This window comes from Phasianus colchicus, chromosome 4 (genome assembly GCF_987193195.1).
Source record: "Phasianus colchicus chromosome 4, bPhaCol1.hap1.1, whole genome shotgun sequence".
Lineage (NCBI taxonomy): Eukaryota > Metazoa > Chordata > Aves > Galliformes > Phasianidae > Phasianus > Phasianus colchicus.
Window position 1 is genome coordinate 64,252,246 of NC_143439.1, and position 22,209 is coordinate 64,274,454.

The 22,209-nt window shown below is 37.1% G+C and overlaps 2 protein-coding genes across 2 annotated transcripts in view; both read left to right on the forward strand.

Annotated features, from left to right (window-relative positions):
* The first annotated feature begins 314 nt into the window (after positions 1–314).
* Positions 315–10,112, forward strand: HAUS3 (HAUS augmin like complex subunit 3). Its single transcript, XM_031588284.2, has 5 exons — positions 315–451; positions 630–2,137; positions 3,192–3,628; positions 5,276–5,501; positions 6,730–10,112. The coding sequence occupies exons 2-5, from the start codon at positions 1,223–1,225 to the stop codon at positions 6,994–6,996; spliced, it is 1,845 nt and encodes a 614-aa protein (XP_031444144.2). The 5' UTR covers positions 315–451; positions 630–1,222; the 3' UTR covers positions 6,997–10,112.
* Positions 321–22,209, forward strand: part of POLN (DNA polymerase nu) — an 87,919-nt gene continuing 66,030 nt past the window's right edge. Inside the window, exons 1-7 of the mRNA XM_031588283.2 lie at positions 321–451; positions 10,120–10,263; positions 12,740–12,801; positions 14,621–15,103; positions 15,567–15,757; positions 17,102–17,214; positions 19,224–19,378. Coding sequence (XP_031444143.2) covers positions 10,134–10,263; positions 12,740–12,801; positions 14,621–15,103; positions 15,567–15,757; positions 17,102–17,214; positions 19,224–19,378 — 1,134 coding nt within the window. The 5' untranslated portion in view covers positions 321–451; positions 10,120–10,133. The remainder of the gene's footprint in view (positions 452–10,119; positions 10,264–12,739; positions 12,802–14,620; positions 15,104–15,566; positions 15,758–17,101; positions 17,215–19,223; positions 19,379–22,209) is intronic.

Genomic DNA, 22,209 nt, shown 5'->3' on the forward strand with positions numbered 1-22,209 from the left:
GGAAGATAGCAGGAAAGCCACAGGCTGCGGCACAGGGCTGCTCACGAGCGGCCACAACGAGAGCCGAGCGCGCCGCCCGCGCTGACAGAACCCCACAGCGGGCGCCCAACGGCCGCGGCGCGCGGGCAGCCCGCCCACATGACGTCACGGCGGCTTCTGGCCAAGTCCCGCCCAGGCCCGCCCCGCAGGAGCGCCGCAGCGCGCACGCGCCTCTTCGACAGGCTGGCGGCTCGCGGGGAGGAGAGGCGCGCGTGCGCAGTGGGCTCCTGTGGAGGGAGGCTGCGCGAGAGCGGCGCGCGGCGGGCGTTTTGACCGTTGGCGCCATAACGGCCGTCCGCCCCTCCCGCTTCTCCTCACGGCCCGCCGCCGCTCCCTCGCCTCGCGGAGGGCTGCCCGAGCGCCTCTCAGTGCCGCGGCCCGTCCCTCCCGCCTCTAAGGGCACCGTGCCGTGGTGAGTAACCCTGCCCGCTCCTCGTCCTGGGGGAAGCGGCCCCCGGCGTCCCATCGCGGCTGTTGGGCTGAGCGCTGCCCTTTGGTGCCCTGTTGCACCACAGAGTGCTTGCTCCGAGTGATCTTCTTGTCATTGCTTTGGCATTTGTATGGTAAAGGACTTCTTGCTCTGTTTGCAGAGGGAAATATAAGAACGGAGCCTTAGAAGACAAGATTCTGCTCGCTGCCGAAGTAAAAGATACAAACGAGAGTTTGAGTTCTTGTGTGGTGTCTTCTAGCTTTATTTTTAGGGTAGACTGAGACCTTCCTTCGTTTTGAAGGAGTTAAAAAGATTTTTAAATTTCGGGTGTGGGATGCGATCAAAGTAAAACGCTCCGGCAGGGTAACGACGTGCTCGCTATCTGTTTGGGTCTGTTAGTTCAGAATTCATGGTGAAATTCGATTTTAGTGTTAAAGTCACCTTGGCTGTGCAAAACGATATATTTTTTGTAAATATTTGGGATGTAATTGTTGTCAAGAAACGTCTTGGTTATCAGATCGGGACAGGAATGCCTTAAGGCATCCCTGAAATAAAAATTGCTTCCTGGTCTTACTAACAATTGTAGCCCATGGTAGCGTTCAGTTCTGTGGTGTGATCTGCTACTTTCACTTTCCTGTGCAGACACTTCTGTGTTAGAATACTGAATATTCCCTTAAAATGACCAAAAATGCCCACACTAGAATAATCCCCTAGAAATCTTCCATTTGAATCTTTTCTGCTTTCAAAAATATCATGAGCTGTGGGAAGGAGTTTGTGGAAATTCTTAAGAAAATTGGATATCCAAAAGCCGATGAGCTCAATGGAGAGGATTTTGACTGGCTGTTTGAGTCTTCAGAAGACAAATCATTTCTGGAGTGGTTTTGTGGAACTGTAAATGAGCAGCATGTATTATCTGAAAAAGAACTGCAAGATTTTAATAGTCTTCTCGAGTCTGGAAAGCCCGTATTAGAAGGAAATGCATTGGTTGAAGTCCTTAAAACCTGTAAGCCAGAAGATTCAGGGAACAGCAGCCAAGAGAAGGAGGAGGAACTTAAGAAATTAGAGGATGAGTTTCAAACTCTTCAGAAAATGAAAAATCTTACAATCCATCGGCATAATAAGCTTCAGATGATCATTTCTGAAAACAGCAGCATGTTACAGACACTAAAAATCAAAGAGGAAGAAACGCAGAAAGATGTGAAAGAAGGTCTGGAACGGTTCACTGCAGCAAATAATAAGCTTAATAACGAACTGCTCTCCCTTGTGGATAGAGTTAAGAATTTGGCCTCTTTCTTCACTGCTTCAGCTTCAGAACAAGGATCAGGTTTGCATCCAGTGTTTTTTTCCCAGCTTTCCTTGGACAAGTATTTGTCTCAGGAAGAGTGCTGCACTGCAGCACTTGCCTCGTATGCAAAAAAGTATTTTTATCAGGGTATGTCAGAATTGGCTGAAAATTTGCACGAAGACAACTTTGAGCTTGCAGATATTAGCAAACGTGTCACTTGTGCTGAGACTACTGAAGCTTGTGGAAAGAGCCAGGAGATTGCCAGCCTCCAGGCAGCGTACATTTGTGCTCAGCGTCAGCTAATTGAATTGCAAGCTGAAGAAGAGAGCTTGAATTCAGCTATAGAGTGTGCAGAGAGCATGCTGCGATCCCCAAAGAGCAAGGTAAGCGGCAAATGGCTTTATAATGTTGTGGAGTTTGAAACAGAGACAGGCATGCTTTGAATTATTAGTACTACTATTTTGACATAGTGGAATTGCGCTTATTGAGATTTTAGTCTTATTCTTGTGAAGTAGCTCCAGTGACTAGGAGCTAGGTTAGGAGTTTTTTCAGTATGGCAGAGTACCTTGAATTCTACATTCTGGAGCTTGTTTCATTAAAAAACTGGTTCTTGGTTGTACCTTTCTAATTATGTTAAACTCTGCAATTTCAAGTTGTAACTGTCTCCATTGTTTGTACAATAATCAAAACATTAACTTTAAATTTTGCATATGGGGGTGAACGTTATATATAGTCTTGTTTATATTTCCTATAGGAAAAAACCTCCAGGTTTTAGTTCAATGACTTGGGAATTTATAATGTGGAGACATAGTGTTGATATGTTTCAGGTATCAAAGTAATGAATTGTGTAGTTGAAATCCCACAGATCTCTCATCGAGTGATGGGCAGATGTGATATTTAAGAATGTGAGGGATTTGTAACAGAAGGAAGAAAATAGCTTATTATGCAGTCATGAAGGCTAACTTGAGGCATTATGTTGGTATGTTTTCGTTTGTGGACAGGCATATAGTGCTGGATTGATTAGAGTCATTTGAAAAAGGTTAGTTCTGATGGGCAGTATTGATAGTCATCTGGCTGAATGTAGACTTTTTTGCATGTGAGATTTCAGATCTGTTTGAAATCTAGGTGTGAACTAAAATACAGCTCCTACAATTTTTCTGTAATGAAGTTGTTCTACTGCAGAGCTGTGAAACGATTTAATTATTTCTTGAAACATATACGATACCTACCATCTTAAATCTGTATTTGCCTTGTATGTTGTGAAGCTCTGTAAAGCCACTTGCAGAGTTCTCATTTAATTTTAATGATGCTTTGATTTTCATGCAAGCGCATGATTCTTCTGTGACCTGAAGAAATGCGTTAGGGAAGCTGAATGAAGAAACGTGAACAAAAATCTGAGGGAACTGTGAAGGGATTGATATGTTTTGCTTTATGCAGGGTATTGAAAAGCAAGAAGACATCGAGGCCAAAATATCTAGTTTAAATGATGAAATCTCGACAATTAAGCAACAGATAGCTGAAATAAATAACAAAGATCTGCCTTCCCTTCTGAAAGAGCATGCACAGATGTTCACTGCACCAGTGGTAATGGCAGACCTGGATCGTGAGATTGCTCAGCAGGACCATTTCACTTCTAAACAGGATGAGATCTGCAGCCATCTGATAAGACAGAAAGCATCATTTGAACTTATTCAGCTAGCCTATGACATTGAATTGAAGAAACACAAAGACATCCACTGTCAACTTGAGAATTTGATAGAATCTCTGAAACAGAGCAGTAATGAGATGCAACAGAGACTAGAGGTGTTATCTAAGCAAACTGAACTTGAGAAGCCAAGGAACGCTATTAGTTCAAACGATGATTTCTCTTGTAGGTAAGTGTTAAAGTCACTGCTGAACTTTGACTTTTTTTTGAAATTAAGTTGGGAAGATAAAGACGTAGGTAAGTGAAACTGTCTCAGTTGTTATTAGTTACTTGCCATACCTAATTATGTTTGAAATTCCCCAGAATTGAGGCTTCCAAGATATGAGATGTTAACATTGCCAAAACATTCCTAAGCAATATTGAGAATGTAACGAATGTTTAGCAAAATCAGACATCTGGAAAAGCTTTCAAGAAGTGCAGGTGCAGAGAGCTGTTAGTAGCAGTAATATCCCAGGCAATAGCTACGGCCTCATCTGCTCAGCCTACGAAACCCTGTATGTGATGGAGGAGAGGAACAACTCCTGGAATGTAAGAAATGTGTTTAGCTCATTGGTACTGCCTGACTTGCTATCTGCATCCTATTGCCCATATAGGATTTTTTTCACCATCTAAGTGATTCAGTCTTCCTGTATCTCAGGTACAGCAGGAGTGTGCACTGTCTTGTGGTTGCTTCGAGGTACTGAACTTTTTCATTAGGTGTGTTCTGTAATTACAGGTGATATTAAGCTTTTACCCCTTCTTTAAACTGTTGAAGTGTTTTTTTTAATAGCTATTACATTAAGCGATAATTCAGTCTTGAGCAATGAATGACAGAATCAGGTAGGATTCGTTTTACCCACGTTGTGTCTATTTTGAAAAACTGTAACATTTTATTATTGAGTTTCTTTGTGACTAAGTAACAGTGCTTACTGACTGCTAATTCACTTTTTTTAGTCTTTAAAAAGGCAGGCCTTGTTGCTCATGACAGAGTTGTAAACCCTGAATGATTTATGAGCAGTAGATGAAATAAAATCAGTTACTTTTGAAATAGTGCTTCTCTTCCCTAAAAGCACTCTGATACCTCATTTGGGCTCAATGATTCTCCAAATTCTGGAGACTTTAACATGCAGAGGTGGCAGTAGCAACTGATCAAGTTAGCAGCAGTGAGATCAGTGACTGTTCCTGATGTAGTGTTAAGTTATGGTTCTGTTTAGTTATAGCGAAATATTGTTGTCTTTTGCATGACTCATAACCCAATGTAGAATTCCTTAGAAGTCTTTCCATAGATAAAAAACAGTAAGCTTTAAAATTTCATAAAGTTTTTTTTTATTTCTCACTGGCCATGGAATTCTGGCGTTTTCTCATCACTGCTATCCTTAAAGGGTAGGAAAGTAGTTTGCAAAAGCATATGTTGTCATACTCTTGAATGAGTTGGCATTTGTTATTAAAGTCACAGTTAGTAAGAACATATTTCACTGCTGTTTCTTGCCATTTGGAATATTTTGGAGTCTTGTGGATCACTCATGACCTATATACATATAGAATTATGGAATCAGTGGGAGATGCAGCATTATATCAGCAGTACTCTCACTATTTCTGTACTTTGCTGGTCCACATTCTAATTTAGAATCGTATAACTATTAAGGTTGGAAAAGACCTCTAAGATCATCTAAACCAACCATCCACGTACCACCAGTATTGTCCATTAGACCGTATTCTCTAGTACCATATCTACGTATTTCTTGAACTTCTCAACATAAAGATCTTCTCTTGACTAATAATGCCAGGAATGCTGAAATAACTTAAAAATGCTTGTGTCTAACTTCATTTGTTCCAGGCTCTACCAGCTTTTGGAAGGAGAAAACAAAAAACAACTGTTTAAAACATACAAAAACCTGGAACAGATGGCTCAGAAATTAAATCAGGATTGTGTAACAGCACAAGAGCAGCTAGCAGTGTCTTCTCAGGAGCAGTCTCTCCTGTTGTCCAAACTAGACAGTGATGTAAATGCTCTTCGTGATGCTCTGTATTGTGGAGGAAATCAGATACTACTCACTAGTCGGGTATGTCCTTATGTCGTTATTAAATGATTGTATCCATGCCTTTTGTGCTCTTTTACTCAGACAGATATAATGGTTGTAGGCACGAAGTGGCCACAACATGTCATCAACAAACTTAGTAGTGTAATGATGATGGGCACGTAGTTGTGTTGTTCTTAGCAAGTGTGGGATTTTGTCATACGTTGGTAGGTAATAATTTATTGGTTTTGAAGCAATAGTGGCATCTAACTCTTAATTTCTTTCAAAGGCAGTTACAGTCATGTATAGGTTTATGGTGTGGAAAATGTCTTTTGGCTACGATGTCACAGGAAAATTCATATAAACATTCACCTGAATAGTATGGTCTGGCCCCTTAAAATGGTCTGGCTGTGTTGGCTCATTTGTAGGAAATAAGAATGTTGGGATTTTTGAAGGATAGTTTTAGTAGCACAACTCTAGGCAGAGCTCCTGGATGGCTTTTGCAGCCGCTTTTGAAGGGGAATAGGGTTAAATATAATTTTGTTACAGTGAGCAACTATAAATATCTGAAAAATGCAACAGAAGTCTTCACTTGTTCCACAATCCTTACTTACATGCATTAGAAAATATGTTGAATAATATATAATTAATAATATTTGACTATTCACAACATACAGAACAGTCATACAAAGAAATTATTCTTTGTGATTAGAACAGTGCCTTCTTAGGGATTAAAGGTTATTGCCTCCATCAGTGTACTCTTTAGTGGTCCAAGTTACTTAAAACAGTGACACATTTTTCTATTGGTACTGTTTCTGAGGAAAAAGAGTTCTTATAAGGAAGTAATGTGCAAGTAGGTAACTAGCTTGCCTACACTGAACTATCATAAGAATGACAATTAGGAGAACTGTATTTTGTAATTATTTCATATTAAAATTGAATTGCTTTTCTGTTTGATTTTGTTCTCTTTTGACTAGTAATGAAGACTCTAGACAATGTTGTTCAACCATCTGTATAGTTGGAGGACAGGTTCTCACAGTCTTAATTCATTTGTTTTAGTAAGGAAGGAAATTAAATTACATTTTCATAACCTGATGCAGGTGCATGCAGCTTGACAGCTACATATACAGGATTTATCATATGTTATTGTTTTTAATGATTTTTCACTTATTAAAACAAAGGCTTCCAAAAGCAAAATACTTTCATATTTCTAGTTCAGCTGTTGTTTTAATAATACAAAAATAACATTTTTGTGTTGTGTATCTTTTATTAGGAACTTACTGAGCAGTTTCATCAACTGGAAGGTGATTTAAATAAACTAAATCAACTAATTATGGATCTTATTGCTGACGTGAAGTCAAAGAGAAACTTCTTAGCATCCAATAAGCTGCATCAGATGGAAAGAAACTTGTATGTGTATTTTTTCAAAGATGAGAACCACTTGAAGGAGATGGTGGAGAAGCTTGAACAGCAGTCAGAGGCTAAAGCCAGTGGTCTGGAAGATGAGAATTTCACCACCAGTGAATTCTTTAATACTTAACCTTCAGTGTATTCTTAAGATAAAGAAACACGTTAATGTAAACTGTCCACAAGTTTATGGAATGATAAGTATTAGCTTATCAAGGTGAACGTTTATCTATCATTGCAATGTGTGCTTAGCTGCCACAGTTAACATGTTTGGGTTATATTCTGCTTCATGGCTTTGGCATTTGGTCATTCAGTTCTAGTTCTTCAATATTAATTAACGCATTGGTTTCTTTAATGAGTTATATACACACCGCTCTTTTACTAGGCTGCATGTTGATTTCCACTTTGTGCAGCATAGAGGAAAGGAAAGCTTCACACCTTTGAGATTAGCTTTCTTGCGTGGTAAGAAACTTTCAAAACATGAAGAAGGATTCCAGATTTTGGAACATAAATGGTAACGTGCTTCCTTTTGTAGAGGAAAGTTCTCCAAGGCAGAAATAATATGATTTCTGCTTTACAGTTCCTCTAAGATTTATTTTTATTATATGGAAATGAATTGGAATATGTACCAGAATCTGTTGGCTGTTTGACCACCATGTCATCGCTTCATTTATGTCTTCTCTATAGAAATTAGTCCCTACTTATAGCAAACTTTTCCAAGAGAGAACTTTTAATTTACCTTTTGGACTTGGACATTTTGGGGATATCTTTACAAAGTATTTACTCTCTGATTTGTGTTGCAAGGCATTTGAATGATGTCATCGTACTCCTGTATAGACTGGTATTAAGACTGCTTATTAAATTTTTGTGTAGGCTTCCTAATAGACCAATGGCACTAAATATGCTTTTGTAGTATAAAAGTATTCCAGGCTCTTGTTTTCTGATGAGATCAGCTGTACTTGTTTTCAAATGTTGCACATATTGATGAAGGCTAGTAAATTAGCTTCAACTTCAGAAGTGGTATTTCAAAAAATATTTTGACTTAATGCTTTTAATTTCTACACTTATGTAACTTATTCTTAAATGTATAATTTTTAGTTTATTGGTTTGATGTTTTTATGTCTACTTTTCATGCTGTTTAGATCCATATGTTGTTTGTTATTAAATTCAGTTCATTACTGTCAATATTTATGGCATATCTGTAAGTTAGTATATGCTCATGAATGGTGTCTTGTTTATTTTTAATCTTCTAGGTTCTCATTTTGATAGGCTCCAGAGTTTGAATCTGAAGACTGCTGCTTCCCTCTATGGGAAGTTAGGAAATATTTTTATCTTCTGTAAGAAAACAATGATACAAATAATAAAAAAAAAAAGTTAATTTTAAAAGTTAGGAGAAGACTCTGTTCCTGGCTTGTGGAATGTCTGGAAAAGGAAAATCTTTCTGCTATCTTCTTGCAAACCAGCTTTCACTGTATAGTGCATTATTTTGTTTGACAAAATAGTGATTTATTTTTTTCCTGATATCTTTCGTTAGATTCCTTGAAAGTCAGTTAGATTTTTTTTATAGCTTTGCATCATGCAGTATGGCAGTACTTAATTTGCAAGGTTAAGACCAGAAGTATCCTGTGACTTCAAAAATGCCTCACTGTTTTACTCTGCTTAAGGTTCTTGAGCACTATGCTGGAGGTTGGTCATGTGGTGTTTTCATTTTTCTTTCTCACAAACGAGTTTAGAGATGCTCTTTGTCTTCTACAACATCTACAATTCAAGCTATATGAAAGCTTTAGATTATTGTATACACAAATTGAAACAGGATTACCTCTTTTGAACTAGATAGCTACAAGCCAAAACTTAATGTGGCTTGATGGCTATTCCTCTTTGATAGTTTTTTGTATTTGTAAGTAATTTCGTGTACAAGTTAGAATCTGCTTGTGATCTTGAACTAAGAAAAATATTTCTGTGTAAAGAAAAGGGTGTATTGTTGGTAGTTAGACTTGACCTGAAAGGCCAAGTCTATGCACAGGATTTAGTAAAAGAAGATCAGAGTAACATATTTGTATAGGAATTAAATTACTTAGTACATTCTCCACTAAGAATTGCTGTTTTCTTGAATCCTTTGAAAATGTTGCATGCATACCTAGTGTTTGTGGTAAGTTCTATGCTTTGTACTGACCTAACTGTATACAGTCAAGCAGTCTATCAGTATGGATGCCTTGTCTCTAGTTCTCCCAAATGCATTTTATCTAGTGGTTCCAAGTATTTTGTATGTATTGTCCTGTAGCCATATTCTACAAGTGGAAAAGCAGCTGCTTTTGGAGAGGGGAGGAAAGAAGGAGTAAAATTGAACATCAGTAGCTGTGTTTAAAACTTGTAGAGGCTTTTGACGTGACTTATTTTACACTGACAAATGTAGTCATGCTAATACTTGACTATGTAAATTACATAGAACTTACGAAATGGAAGTTTTTTATATATGTGTTTTCTAAAACTGATTTTTGTGTATGATGATAGTAACACTTCTTTCATCACATGATGGTGCTGTTTTGACAGTTAGATCAAGAAAAACATCCATGAATTAAAACTTGAGTACTAACAACGGTGAAGTTGTGTATATGCTAAATATAGGCTAGATTGAACATATTGGGAGGGTATTTTCAACATAGAGTAATCCTTGTTTGTCATTCTCTTATTAGAAGTTGACTGTGCTTAAGATTGCATAATTTTTAGCAGGACAAGGGGAAATGGTTTTAAGTTGAGGGAGGGAAGATTGAGGTTGGATGTCAGGAGGAAAATTCTTTACAGAGAGAGCGGTGAGGTACTGAACAGGCTGCCTGGAGAGGTTGTGGATGCCCCGTCCCTGGAGGTGTTCAAGGCCAGACTGGATGGGGCCTTGGGCAGCCTGGTCTAGTGAATGTGGAGACCTGTATTGAAGGTGGCCCTGCATGTGGCAGGGGGTTGGAGATTCATAATCCTTGAGGCCCCTTCCAACCTTGGCAATTCTGTGATAATTTTTCAGTGTACTAAAACACTGTATTTAAAGATATTTCCCTTTGTAGGTTTTGTAAATGACGAGTTTTACTAATTTTTATCTCTAATACTTTAGAGTACTTTAGGGTGTCAGGGAGAAAATCTATTAAGGAAAATGGATGGCTGAACACAGTCATTGTGTTTTGTCTTTAACTTAAACAGAATTCAAATGCAGACTGGTTTCTGACTCTGATATAATGCATAATTCATATGTGTATTCTATGTTTAGGTTTAATCGTAAAAATGGAGCATTATACATCATACATAGGATGTGGGATTTCTGAGGTGCCTTTATCTGATACTGCTCAGAGGATTATGTCAGCTTTGCAGTCTATTCCTACAGGAGTTGAGGCTAGCAGAAAAAATAATCAGAGTAAGTCTTGGCCTTATTAAGTTTCTCTCTTTTTAGTTGAAAAACTGAAATGCAAGCACTCAACACTGAACTTCAGGAATTAAGAAATAACTATAGCATTTGATGTGTCTTTCCTGTTTGAATATCACTGTGTGAGTGCAAGAAACTGGGATGTTGCTGTTAGCCTGAATTTTACTATGTTTTTTTCCTTCCTAACCTGTAGTAATATAGATGAGAATTTCTAACCATTAATTAACACTGTAAATGTGCATTAACTTGAATTTTCACTAGATACTTGCAGTAGAGGTGCTGGAAAATTGCAAGAAAGCCCTGTGAGCTCTCCAGGCTCGTGTCTTTTCTTCCAAAACATACTCATTACCAACTCGCTCTGTGCAATTCTAGGAGAAAAAGTGAATGTAAGTTCCAGAGGTAGAGCGAGGTAGATAATGTTAATGCTGTGTCAGCACTTCTAGACTCCAGCTTTTGCGAAGTTTGAAGGCTAGGATGGCTTTCTACTGCCATCTGGTGATAGTTCCTAACATAAGGCAGGAACTGAAAGTTGTGTAGCCACTTACATATATCATACTGAATACTGTGTGCTGAAGGAGAAAAAATAAACCTTATTTTCTCAGGAGGGTGAACTTGTTAAGAAAAAATATCTAGATACTTTAAGCACTTAAGAGCACTGAACGCAAAATCATGTTACTGTCATTGTTAAATTATAATCTTATTGTGGAAGAGTGAATTTTAGCTTTGGTTTTCTCGATGCATCCCACCAGTTAAGGGACTTTAATGAAGATAAATAACAAATTATACAGTGAGATACCTATAATATTATGAAGTAATGTGCTTAGTTTCTTCTGGGGAAAGTAGTTGTCTTTTTAAAAGACTAAAAAAGCATTTTAAATACAGGATCCTGGTTTGCCTAGTCAAAACGTTATTCTAATAATCAAACAGTTTTAGTGAAAGGAAGTAGATTTCTTCATGCTTTGTTACTGAACAGCAGCATGTTATGTTCAGAATTTCTTGCTGCTGGTAATGCAAGTTTTGTAGCAGAAATCAGCAGGATTTTTGGACCAGCAGTTAGAAAGGAATATGTATTTTGCTCATGAATGTTTTTTGGTTTCTTTTTTAATTGCTAGGCAATAGAAGGATCTAAAGTTAAGACTTCTAATTACAGTCTGCAGAGGCACATATTTCAGGAGAGTTCTTTTACTGCGCTCACTGAAATTTCAAGTACTGCTTGCCTATTACCCTTCGTTCTTTTATTCCAGCCTTCATTTCCTTCTCTTCTTCTTGGGCTCCTGGGTGGTATTGAGGGAAGAAAAGGAGAAGGCACATCTTAACCTTTTCATTCAAAATTGTGCGAAGTCCTGATATTACAAAGCCTTCCTTAAACTTTCAGAAGAATTCTAGGCTAAAATATCACTGGTAGCTCAGAGGTGGGCTCAGGTTAGCAACTATGCTGTGGCCTGGTGTTCTGTCTTTAAACCCAACACTGACAGCCATCCTACTGACAGCCATCCTACTCTGTGCTGTTATGCTGGTCATGACTCACCTTTCTGTCAGTTTGATCAGTCTGCGTTTTCCTTGCTTTTTCTTCTTGTCTGGTCTTAAAATACTCATTCTCTTGCAAGGATGAGCAATGTGATAAGAAGTAACTTCTCAATGGAGCGTGGTCAATTTTTCTTCTAGGCCAGATGCAAATAAAATATTTTATTGAAGAGTATTTCTGAGAATAGTACAACCTAACAACGCGTTAACTATTTACAAATATCATTGTTTGTAAGTATCTGACATGTGGAAGTCAAATGGATGGGGCTGTGCTCTTTGCAGCTGTTCAGTGTCAGGATAAGGGGCAATAGGCAAAAGTTGTTACACAGGAAGTTCCACAGAGATTTGAGGAAGAACTTCACTGTGAGAGTGACAGAGCATTTGAACATGCTGTCCAGAGGGGTGGTGGAGTCTCCTTCTCTGGAGATATTCAAGATCTGGATGTCTATCTCTGCAACATGCCTTAGCACAGGTTTGGACTTCATGATTTCTTGGAGGTCCCTTCCAGCTCCCCTGATTTTGTGTAAACTGTGGTATATTGTATCTTTTTTGTTGTTTTTATTGTATGTGCCCCTAGCTTTGCTTTGACAAAAATTGAATGTGTTTTTAAGGATGGCAGTGTGCATGCTTACGTATTACAGTAAAGTGCCTTCTGAGTACCTTAGAAAATGTTTTCTACTTTGTAGCAAAGTTGAATATCCTGTTGTGTTTTTTTTTTTAAGGGAGACAGCATACCTCTGTGTATGCATGTTTCAGAACCTGCAGGGCCATTTTAAACATGAATTGTGTTAGTCTGAGGAAAACAGTTGCCACAGAAAACTTGATAGCAATTATTTTAACTTTAGTAACAGGGTTGGTAATCTAGCACCTAGCACTCTGTAAGCTAAACTATATGCTCTGGTCAGATTCATTTGGGCTATAAAATATTTTCTTTGTTTTAAAGGTAAAGAGAAGACAAAGGAAGATAAACTAGGTGATAAGGATGCAGGTCTGAAAAATGAAAAGGCAAGCACATTGTAAATTAATATACCACTAAGAAAAGCCACTGGTTTTATAGAAGGCTTTGTTATTGACTAGTTCTTCCATAAGAAACTGTGTTCAGTACATTGCATACATTTGTGGTTTAAATAACTTTCCTCTTTAATCTTATTTTGCACTTGCTATTTATTTGCCTTAGAGAGTCTTGGCCCCCCCTTGTTCTGGTTATACAGTCTTTTCTGACAGATTGATGAGAAATAAATGTAGAATGTTGCCAAATTTGGGTAGTTAATGTAGTTTTAAAATGTTCTCAAACCTCTATGACTGAATAATCGCTAGCATCTGAAAATACCTTGCAAAATGCTGGAAAAAGCTTTTTGTAGCAGTAGTGAAGTGGTTTATGTTTTGTAAATTATCCTCTCATCCATAACCAGCCCATATAATTCCCATGTGGTCTAGAACAGAACCATTAGATATTATATCCTCTCTATAAGCTGTTCTAAATTAACGCATCATTCTGTCTACTGAATGTCCTTAGAGCAGCTGTGTGAGTGAAGATTAAAATATTATTTTACTATCCATCTCTGGTGCTTCCGTAGGCTGCTACTAGGTGTTTCACAACAAAGTGAGCTGGTTCACAAGAAAAATGCCTGCAAATTGGCAAGTTTATTTTTTCTGTTGAATCATCTCCCTGAATTTATTTAATGTGTGTGTAGGTACACATAAGGAAGAAATCTTTTACAGTGAGGGTGGTGAGACCCTTGCACAGATTGCCCAGAGATGCCAGATCCCTGGAGACTCAAGGTCAGGCTGGACCAGGCTCTGAGCAACCTGATGTAGCTGAAGATGTCCCTGTTCATTGCAGGGGAGTTGGACTAGATGGCCTTTAAAAATCCCTTCCAACTCTGTTTCTAGGTCCAAGAATGGAAATAGCTAACTGGAACAGTCCCAACTTGGTTTGAGGTTGAGGTCTATTGAGTTGGTCAAATGATTTTCAGGTATTAAAACTGAAGCCCTATCCCAGCTGCAAACCCCACAGCCTTTCTTACTCCAACTCTGGTGATTATTGCACACTTCTGCAAGTCCATCTTGCATGGAGTTTTGGCATGGGGTAGCTAACTGCAAATTTAATTGGCTCTTAGGTGGGCTTGATGAGAATGACTTAAGCCATAGATGAATGTAAATAGTAGTGGAAACCCATCCTGTAATGTTGAGGGGATAAATTTTGACTCACCGCATTTAGCAAGATTATTCTACATAAATTATGGAACTACATCTTCTGACTTTGAAAGCCTGTTATTTACTTCCAGCTATGTCATTATTTCTAATAGATGATTGGTTCTTCCCAGAAGCTGCTGCTGCTGCTTTGTAGTTAATCATTGTTCAACTCTATTATTCTGACTTGATAATTAAATTTGTTTTGTTCCCATTTTTGAAGTTTTAAAAGATAATTACTTACTGCTGATTCTATAATTACTTTGATGTCCTAATTCAAATTCTACTATGTGTTAAACAATAAAAACTTTTTGCAATTCGACTGGAGAATACACTCGAGTGCATTAGCTGTCTGTCTACAATTCTTACACATTCAGTCCTTCTGAGCTGATATTTTTCCACCTAAGGATACAAGTATAAAATAATTTATATATGTATATATATATATATGCGCGCTTTTTGGGCCTATGTTTTCCTTAAACTGGCTCTTTTTTGATGTTATCATTAACATTTTTTTCTGTAGAGCATCACATCCTGAAAAGTGAAGCTGAATGAACTCATGTATGTTTATTTTTGACTCCTATTAAGTTGAACACTTGGTTCACTGAACATTTTCTGATTTTTTTTCCAGGAGATCAGTGATTCCACAGTTGCCTTATTAAAATCATCTGCCAGCTCTGAAAAAAGTAGTGCTGGTGAGATAGTCAGGATGGCACATACCAAAGAAATACTTTGCTGTCAAGATACCAAAATACTGAGCTTCTACCAGGAATTAGACTCTACTAAATGGGGATATAGAAAAAGAAACCTTACAGTAGAAGAAAGAAACATGGGAGATGGTGAAAAGAATTTAGTTATCCCCTTTAAAAGAAAGCAAGAGGTACCTACGTATTGTTTGGGAAAAAAAAGATTATTTGTTAAGAAACACATTTCACATGAGAGGAGAGATAACTGGACTTCCAGACAAGCAGAGCATTCTGGAAATGATTTTTGTGATATCAGGAGTTTAGGATATGAAGAAAAAAGTGAATTGATTGCAAATATTAAAGAAGCAGCAGCTTTTGTAACTACCATGATATTTCTAGATGGTTCTTCACAGCTCAACTCAGAGCAGGTTAGTGAATTGTGGGTTTTTTGTGATGCTTTTGCTGAATTATTCGAACTGTGCATGTGGCTGGTTAATATATAAACCATGTTCACTGGGAGGGTAGAATCTGGAGCCGTTTCAAATATTCTTGCTTACCAAAATACTAATTTATAATGAAATAAACCTTCATACTTCTGGCTGCCTTTTATTCTTAGTTACCAAGTAAAATCTAAAAAAATTGGAACCTCTTGGGCTAAGCACTCACTAGCACAGATCAAGCAAGACTTCAAATATTTCTTCTTTCTACCATGGCTGTCACAGTAGTTTGTTTTTTTTTTTTTAAGGATGAAGCATTTGCAAACTCCTTTATTGTGTCAATGGTGTATACAGTATTGTACCTTGTAGTTTTCATATTGTAAAATACTTGGGAGATTTTTTGGCATTGCATAAAAGATCTCAGAGGAAACACTGTTGTAATTGTGCTTAACAGACCTTAGCCTCATCAGTAAAAGGAATTGTTGTATTAGTGAAGAGTCGAACAGATCGCCTTTGCTCTCTCAGTTTCTCTTCAACTGCTAGTACTTGGAGCACTGCTAATCAAAGTGATAAATTCATTTATTTGGAAACTGAATGCTCTTCCCTTTGGGAGCAAGAAGAACAGGCTCACAACAAGTTTGCCCGGTAAGAGTATGTAAGATATAGCAACATTCTGCTTTATGTATGTTTTTGGAAGCAGTGATATTGATGACTTGATTTCTTTGCAGGAGGAGGCTGGGGTTGTGATAACATTCATTTAATATACTAATAAACAATCTTTAAGTATTATATGAATTTATAATATTAATATATTCACCTAGAAATGCTGTATGAACACCCTTCAGTGATATGGCTCAAAAAACCATATATCTCACAAGATTTTTCTTTTCTGTATCTAATCTTCATTTCCTGCCCTGCATTTCTTACATAGTAATATCTGATGATATTTTTAATTTCAGAGCACAGAGAGCAGTAGGCTTTTGAGATGACTTTTGAGATGTTGAATGAAACTTTCTTGTGATCCAGTAACAGTGAGACATCCAAATTACGAAAATCCATTTTTATTCTTACTAACTTTGAAATAGTATCCCGTTATGGGAGGAATTGATTGATTTTTCACTATAATAGTCACATGATAAAACTTTTTCATAATGCTTTATGATTTTCAGTAACAACTGATTTATTGTAAACAACTGAATTTTAAGATTTAAAGTACTTCAGAACAACAAAAAATCAAGAATAAAGAAGTTAAATAAGTGTTCTACCTATAGACTTTTTCTAAATGCTTATATCTTCCCTGAATGGTGAGGTGGCTTAATAGTGGTTCTACAATATACACAGAAATACTTTATGACCTAAAAATTTCAAAGAAAGATTTTAAACCTGTCCAAGAACTGTGGTTTCATTTCATTAACGATAAATCAACATGAAAGCCCTATAAGCAATTATCTTTTTATGCTGTCTAAAATAAAGCTTATTAAAAATAACACACATGATTAGTGAAATCTATACATACTTCTATTTCAAATGTCGTTGGTACAGAAGCTATAGATGCTTTCAAAAAAGAATGGGAAAACATGGAAAAATGAGAGAGTATACTAGTTTTAAGCAGCCTTTGAACAGTAGGCAATAAGAGCAATTTAGATTGTCTAGTAACTTTAGAAGATTCTACGATCTCATTTAGGCATATTAAAGTATTATAGGGATGCAAGTTGCTCTTTTGGATTAAGATTGTGCTTATTTCTAAGTGTCAAGATTTCTTTATGCATGCATGGTAAGCCATCTGTTAGTTTGTTTTAAGTACAGAATGAAGATTCAGGTATTGAATTGAAAAATTAATATTCAAATACAATACTAAATTCTTATTAAAATAAATGCCTTGTATTAGCTGTTCAGTTTAGTAAAACTTGCTAATTAAAAATATAAATTAAATGGCTTAACTTAATCTAATAGCAGTATAGTGCATATTCAAAAACTTTCTCTGTGCAGGCAAGTGTTGTTTCAAATACTACGTTGCAAAGTTCCAGTTATCTGCTTCAATGCAAAAGATTTCCTGAAGACAGTACTTCAAATTTATGGTAATGGAATTAGCTGGAAACAAGGTAACTGTCTAATCTATGACTTAATCCTATAATGTGTGCCCGTGGCATTAAAATTATGAGGTGTAGAAGCGATTAGATTAGTGGTTAGTTAAATACTGGAAAACAATTCTAATACAATAGAAAGTAATATCTTTCTTGGGGAGTTTCTGAAGAGAGACATGGCACGTTGAAGTGATGTATTTCTTAGAGTAGGAATTGCTGAAACACTGAGAAGTTTAAGGATGCTTTCCAGTGGAAACAAAAGCGTTCAACACAATCCTGAGAAGGTTAAATTGCCTTGAGTTTCATGTTCCCCATTGAAACTCCTTAATCTGCCGTGTACCAACCAGTGGAATACATAGTTACGTTAATTCTAACTGGTAAAGTATAGCATGCTTTGCCATTGGGATTCATTAAGGTTTCTGGAGGAGATATACAGGACTTGAGCCTTGACTACCATTTCACAATCTGCCAATAATTGTGCTTTAATCTGCACCATCTCTTCTGATCATTTTTATCTTAGCCTGACAATGGTTTTGCTGCAGTCCTTTCAGGTTGCCTCTGTCCTAGTTACGTATCTTACTCCTAAACTTGCAGATGTTGTACCCTTCCAAGGACTGAGTTGTTGATTGCAACTCTTTACTACCGAGCTGACTTAGTGAAAATCTTATTTGAGAAAGAAAGAGGGAATGGTTGGGATGTTTGATTCTTCATCACTATTAAACTGGAAACTCTTGTGCACATTGTAAATAGAGAACTAGCAGAGGATCTCTGATAGCTCACAAATACTGTTTGGTAGCAGGATCCTCTTTTCCATGCTTACTGGATAGAATTCAGATTTTTATTAAAAAATCAGTGCATATTACAAGCAGTTCTCACCTGAACTTGAAAATGTCCAGCATCTCATTGGACGATGCCTTCCTGCATCCTCTGGACATCTTTCCAGCAGCCATCAGCTGCCTGCAGTGTTACTGCCCCTCAGTGAGGCTGTGTTGCTTAGTCTGCCTCTTCACAGTGCATCATTTAAGTTGATGGCAAGCCTGTTCAGTACAGTTGTATTTAATGACTGTAGGGATTAATTTCTGCTGAAAGAATAGTAGAAGTCCTATGGACATGCCTAAATTTTATTTTTCAAATGAATTCAGGGCTTCATCTACTTTCTTAAGCTGCATGATTCAAATCAAGATAGTCCTCCAAAAAAGAGAAGGAGTCTCAGCAGGGTGTCCTTGAGACAATTTCTGTGGCTGCTCCTTAGCATTTGTTAGCTTCCAAGGTGAAGAGCTGTTTGTATTTGAAGAAAGGAGTAGTGAGCTACATAAAATCTTTGTATGAAACCATTCAGCTGAAGTATCTCAGTTATCTGGCTGCTCCAGCACAGACCAGGGGAAAAAGGTCTTGTTCCCTGTCATCCGGTAAGCAGCAACATAAAGTGCTTTTCAGCAGCAGTTAAATCAGCAGAGATGAACAAGCCTGGGTCTCATCAGACTAGTCTCGTAGCTGTCACATATGTAATGGATGTTAAACATTCTTCCAGCTAATTGAGTCTGAAGGTTGTATAGCTGGGAATTGTTTAATTTATTTAAGTATGTACCTATAGGTTGTAGTTTGAACTTAATTACGTAGAGATTCCTTAAGAGGGTGCTTACATCTATCTTTGGTTATATCTAAAAATTCCAGTTATTAGCTTCTCCCCCCTCTTCTTCGTGGTACTACAGTGCATATGACACTAAACAGCACTAGGTTTGTTCAATCCTATGTATTTATGTGGATCTAAGAGAAAGTGCAGCATAAACACACAAGGTTCTGCAGGACAAAAGTGTTTGATTTTTGAGATCAAAGCATTATGTACTCGTGTGAATTCATATATTTGTATGTTGCAGATCTTGAAAGTGATTGCTAGAAGGTATTTATCATTTTAGGTCTATTTATAATGTGTGTCTACAGGAGAGATGGACAAAATTTTGGAAGTATTTATCTACCTGGGAGGCAACTTAAATATTTTAATTGTCAGAAATAACTGATTTTTGTAGTTGCTGATAGCATCATGTTGGATCCAAGGATTGCAGCATGGTTGATAAACTCCAGTGACACAGTTCCCTCTTTTGAATGCCTAATGCAGTATTTTGAAAAATCTCATTCAGTGGAAACAGTAAATACAGATACAGGTGCTTTCAGAAATTCTTCGGTAAGTAGTTTGTTTTAGTTTTTTTTTATGTCTGACTTAAAAGAGGAAGGAGATTTTGAAAATGATGCTTTTAAGAATATTGAAAAATTACAGGTTATACCTTTTGAGTAGAAAGTGATTATATTAATGAGTCTTGTTAGAAATCTAATTTTAAAAAGGGGGGCAAAGAAAGGATTCACTGAATTCTACTAATGTGGCACCTAAATCGCCAGGAAAAGTTGCAAAATTCTGTATCCAAACCCTGAAGTTCAGTAGCAGTGTTAATTAGTAGAAAAATTGGTCTTTTCAGTTGTCTGCAAACTAATTTCCAGCTTTTATTTCCAAAATGGCTGAAGTCTTGCTCCCTAATTCCTGGGAACTTTTAGCCTGTTTTAGCTAGCTGTTATTAATATTGTTGCTGAATCTTACAACGTTCTGGTAAAGGTATCACGTGTTAATAGTGATACTGAGGAATAGTAGGGAGTAAAATATGAACCTTCAAATCACAAGTATGATGTATGTGAGTTTTTATTCTCAGTGAGAGTGAATGCTCAATGAATTTCCTGAAGTTATTCCCAGTACTATGGAAATGTTTTACTGTCTACTGAGGTTTATTTACCAAGTGTTAAAGACTGTTTTGCATTTTGTTAAAGATGTGTTTGCATTTTGGGAATCACATCTATTCTGAGTTTTCACTTCTCAGCTTTGTAATCCTTAGCAAATAATTAAGTCAAACCATTTGAAGTTAGTATCCAGAATATTCATGAAGAAGTGCAATTGCAGTTGGATATGAAATCTAAAAGAAGCAATAGTCTCTTGCAACAGTCTTGGTCTAGGAAAGCATAAGTGGCAGTAAGGTAATAAGTAATGGGATTCCTGTGTAGCTGACATTAAGAGTGAAGTAGGGTGAACAAAGAGTATCTCAAGTTCTGTAGTAGAAGGATGTACATATACAGAATTGCCATAACACACTTGGCATATGTGTGATTTTTCTCTTTACAGTTTCTGTATTTTGTTTTGCCATCTTTCTGCTAACTGACTTGTCAAACTCAATTGAAATGTCAATGTCAAACTCAATTAGAATGAACTAAAACTTCCTGCAGCTAAATGTCTTCCGCACTTCTGTTACTCTTGGCTCAACACTTTTCTTAAAAATCTGAGTTAGATTGGTGTAATAAAGACCTTGTGGTGGTTCTTTTTTGTCTGTGTTCAGAATGCTTTCCTCTGCGATTTGTTACAATTTGTTCTAATATAAACTATTTTTGATCAATTCTGACTTTGTATTTGTGCACCTACAAGTAATTTGGATTCCTCCTTCTTTCTCTTTATATCAAATAATAGATGAAGCGTTGCTGATAGACTACGTCTGCAGTAATGCCTCAATTCCAGACTTCTCTTTTTCTTCACGTAAAGATAGGGCTCTTTTGCAGACAGTAGGCCAAAACTGGGAGTTCTGTAATTGAGGCAGGTTTTTATATGCTGTATGGGGGATTGATTGTTTACCTTTTCATTGATAGCTGACTCTCGCACTGCAAAGGCATAGGAACACGTGTTTAAATATATTGATATCTAAGTCTGTGTAGAAACACAACCAGGGGTTTCTGAGAGTCCACCTGAACACAGCAGAATAGTAATATATGCAGTTCAGGGAGCAATTCCTACTAAGGACTGCTCAAAAAGAAAAAGCTATCTGGAGCTACGTTTTCTCAAAGTCAGGAAGGTCCTTAGCTTCCTAGAGAGAGAGGGGAAGATAGTGATCCTTCCCCCGCTTATTTAAAGATCTATTTAGTCTGTACATATTTTTCTTCAGGAAGATGTTGAAGTTTGCTCAACCACTTTGATTATTCTCGCCTGCTTTTGCTTGAAAAGAATTACATTTCTGGCTAGACAGATGAAAAGTTCTACAGGACCACAGTGTTCTGACATCAGACCTGTAAGAAAATATTCTTGGCAACCATCAGTGATAATCTTTCTGTTTTACATCATAATTTATGGCTTAATGACATTCAGTTGAGTACTATGTCCAGTGATATTGCGTCTGGTTGCACTGCATATAATCTTGTTTTTATTACTTACTGGGAATTTTTCATTCAAACTGAAACATTAACTTCATTTTTCTGCGCAATCTTAGAGCATAATGTAAATCTGATAGCAAGTAAAATGCTTTTGCATTCTCATCCCAGAGGGACCGAAGGAAATCTTCTGTATACATCAAGTGTAAACCATGGAACTGGAACTGGAGCAGCCATATTTGGTACAATAATTTGTGGGAACTTAGTCTGGTAATAAAACCATTTTCCAGCTCAGTTTGAGTGGAAAAAGTAGAACATTTGTTTCCAGATTTTTTTTCCAACTCTAGTTATTTTACAACAGCAGTAAGGTGGTAACAAGATCATAGACTATCTGCAGGTCTGTAGAGAAATTTCTGCATGTCATAGCAAAAGAGCCACTCTTAGTGTTCCACTAGGGATGCAAATAATAGAATGAGCACAGAATAATTAGGAGTCTTCTAATGTACAAATAGGATGAATAGTGTATCTGAAGATACATTATTTGCAAAATGCCCAAGGAGCCCTGTCAGTGTTTTTTAAGTGAGAAGCCTTCAAATGATTTCATAGCCACCGTCCATCAGTCTACCTACTATTCTTGACAGAAAGATGTCTTTCTCTCACTTTGGAGATGGATTTTAAATTTAGTTGGAACACTGACTATATATATTAATTTAGTAAAAATGATCTTGGAATACCCTGCTCACAAAAAATGTAGCCAAATCTAAGTCAGTCTCCAGCTATGTAGGCATTGAGGAGGAAGCATTGAATGTGATCTGTTTATCTTCTAAAGAAGATAGGGTT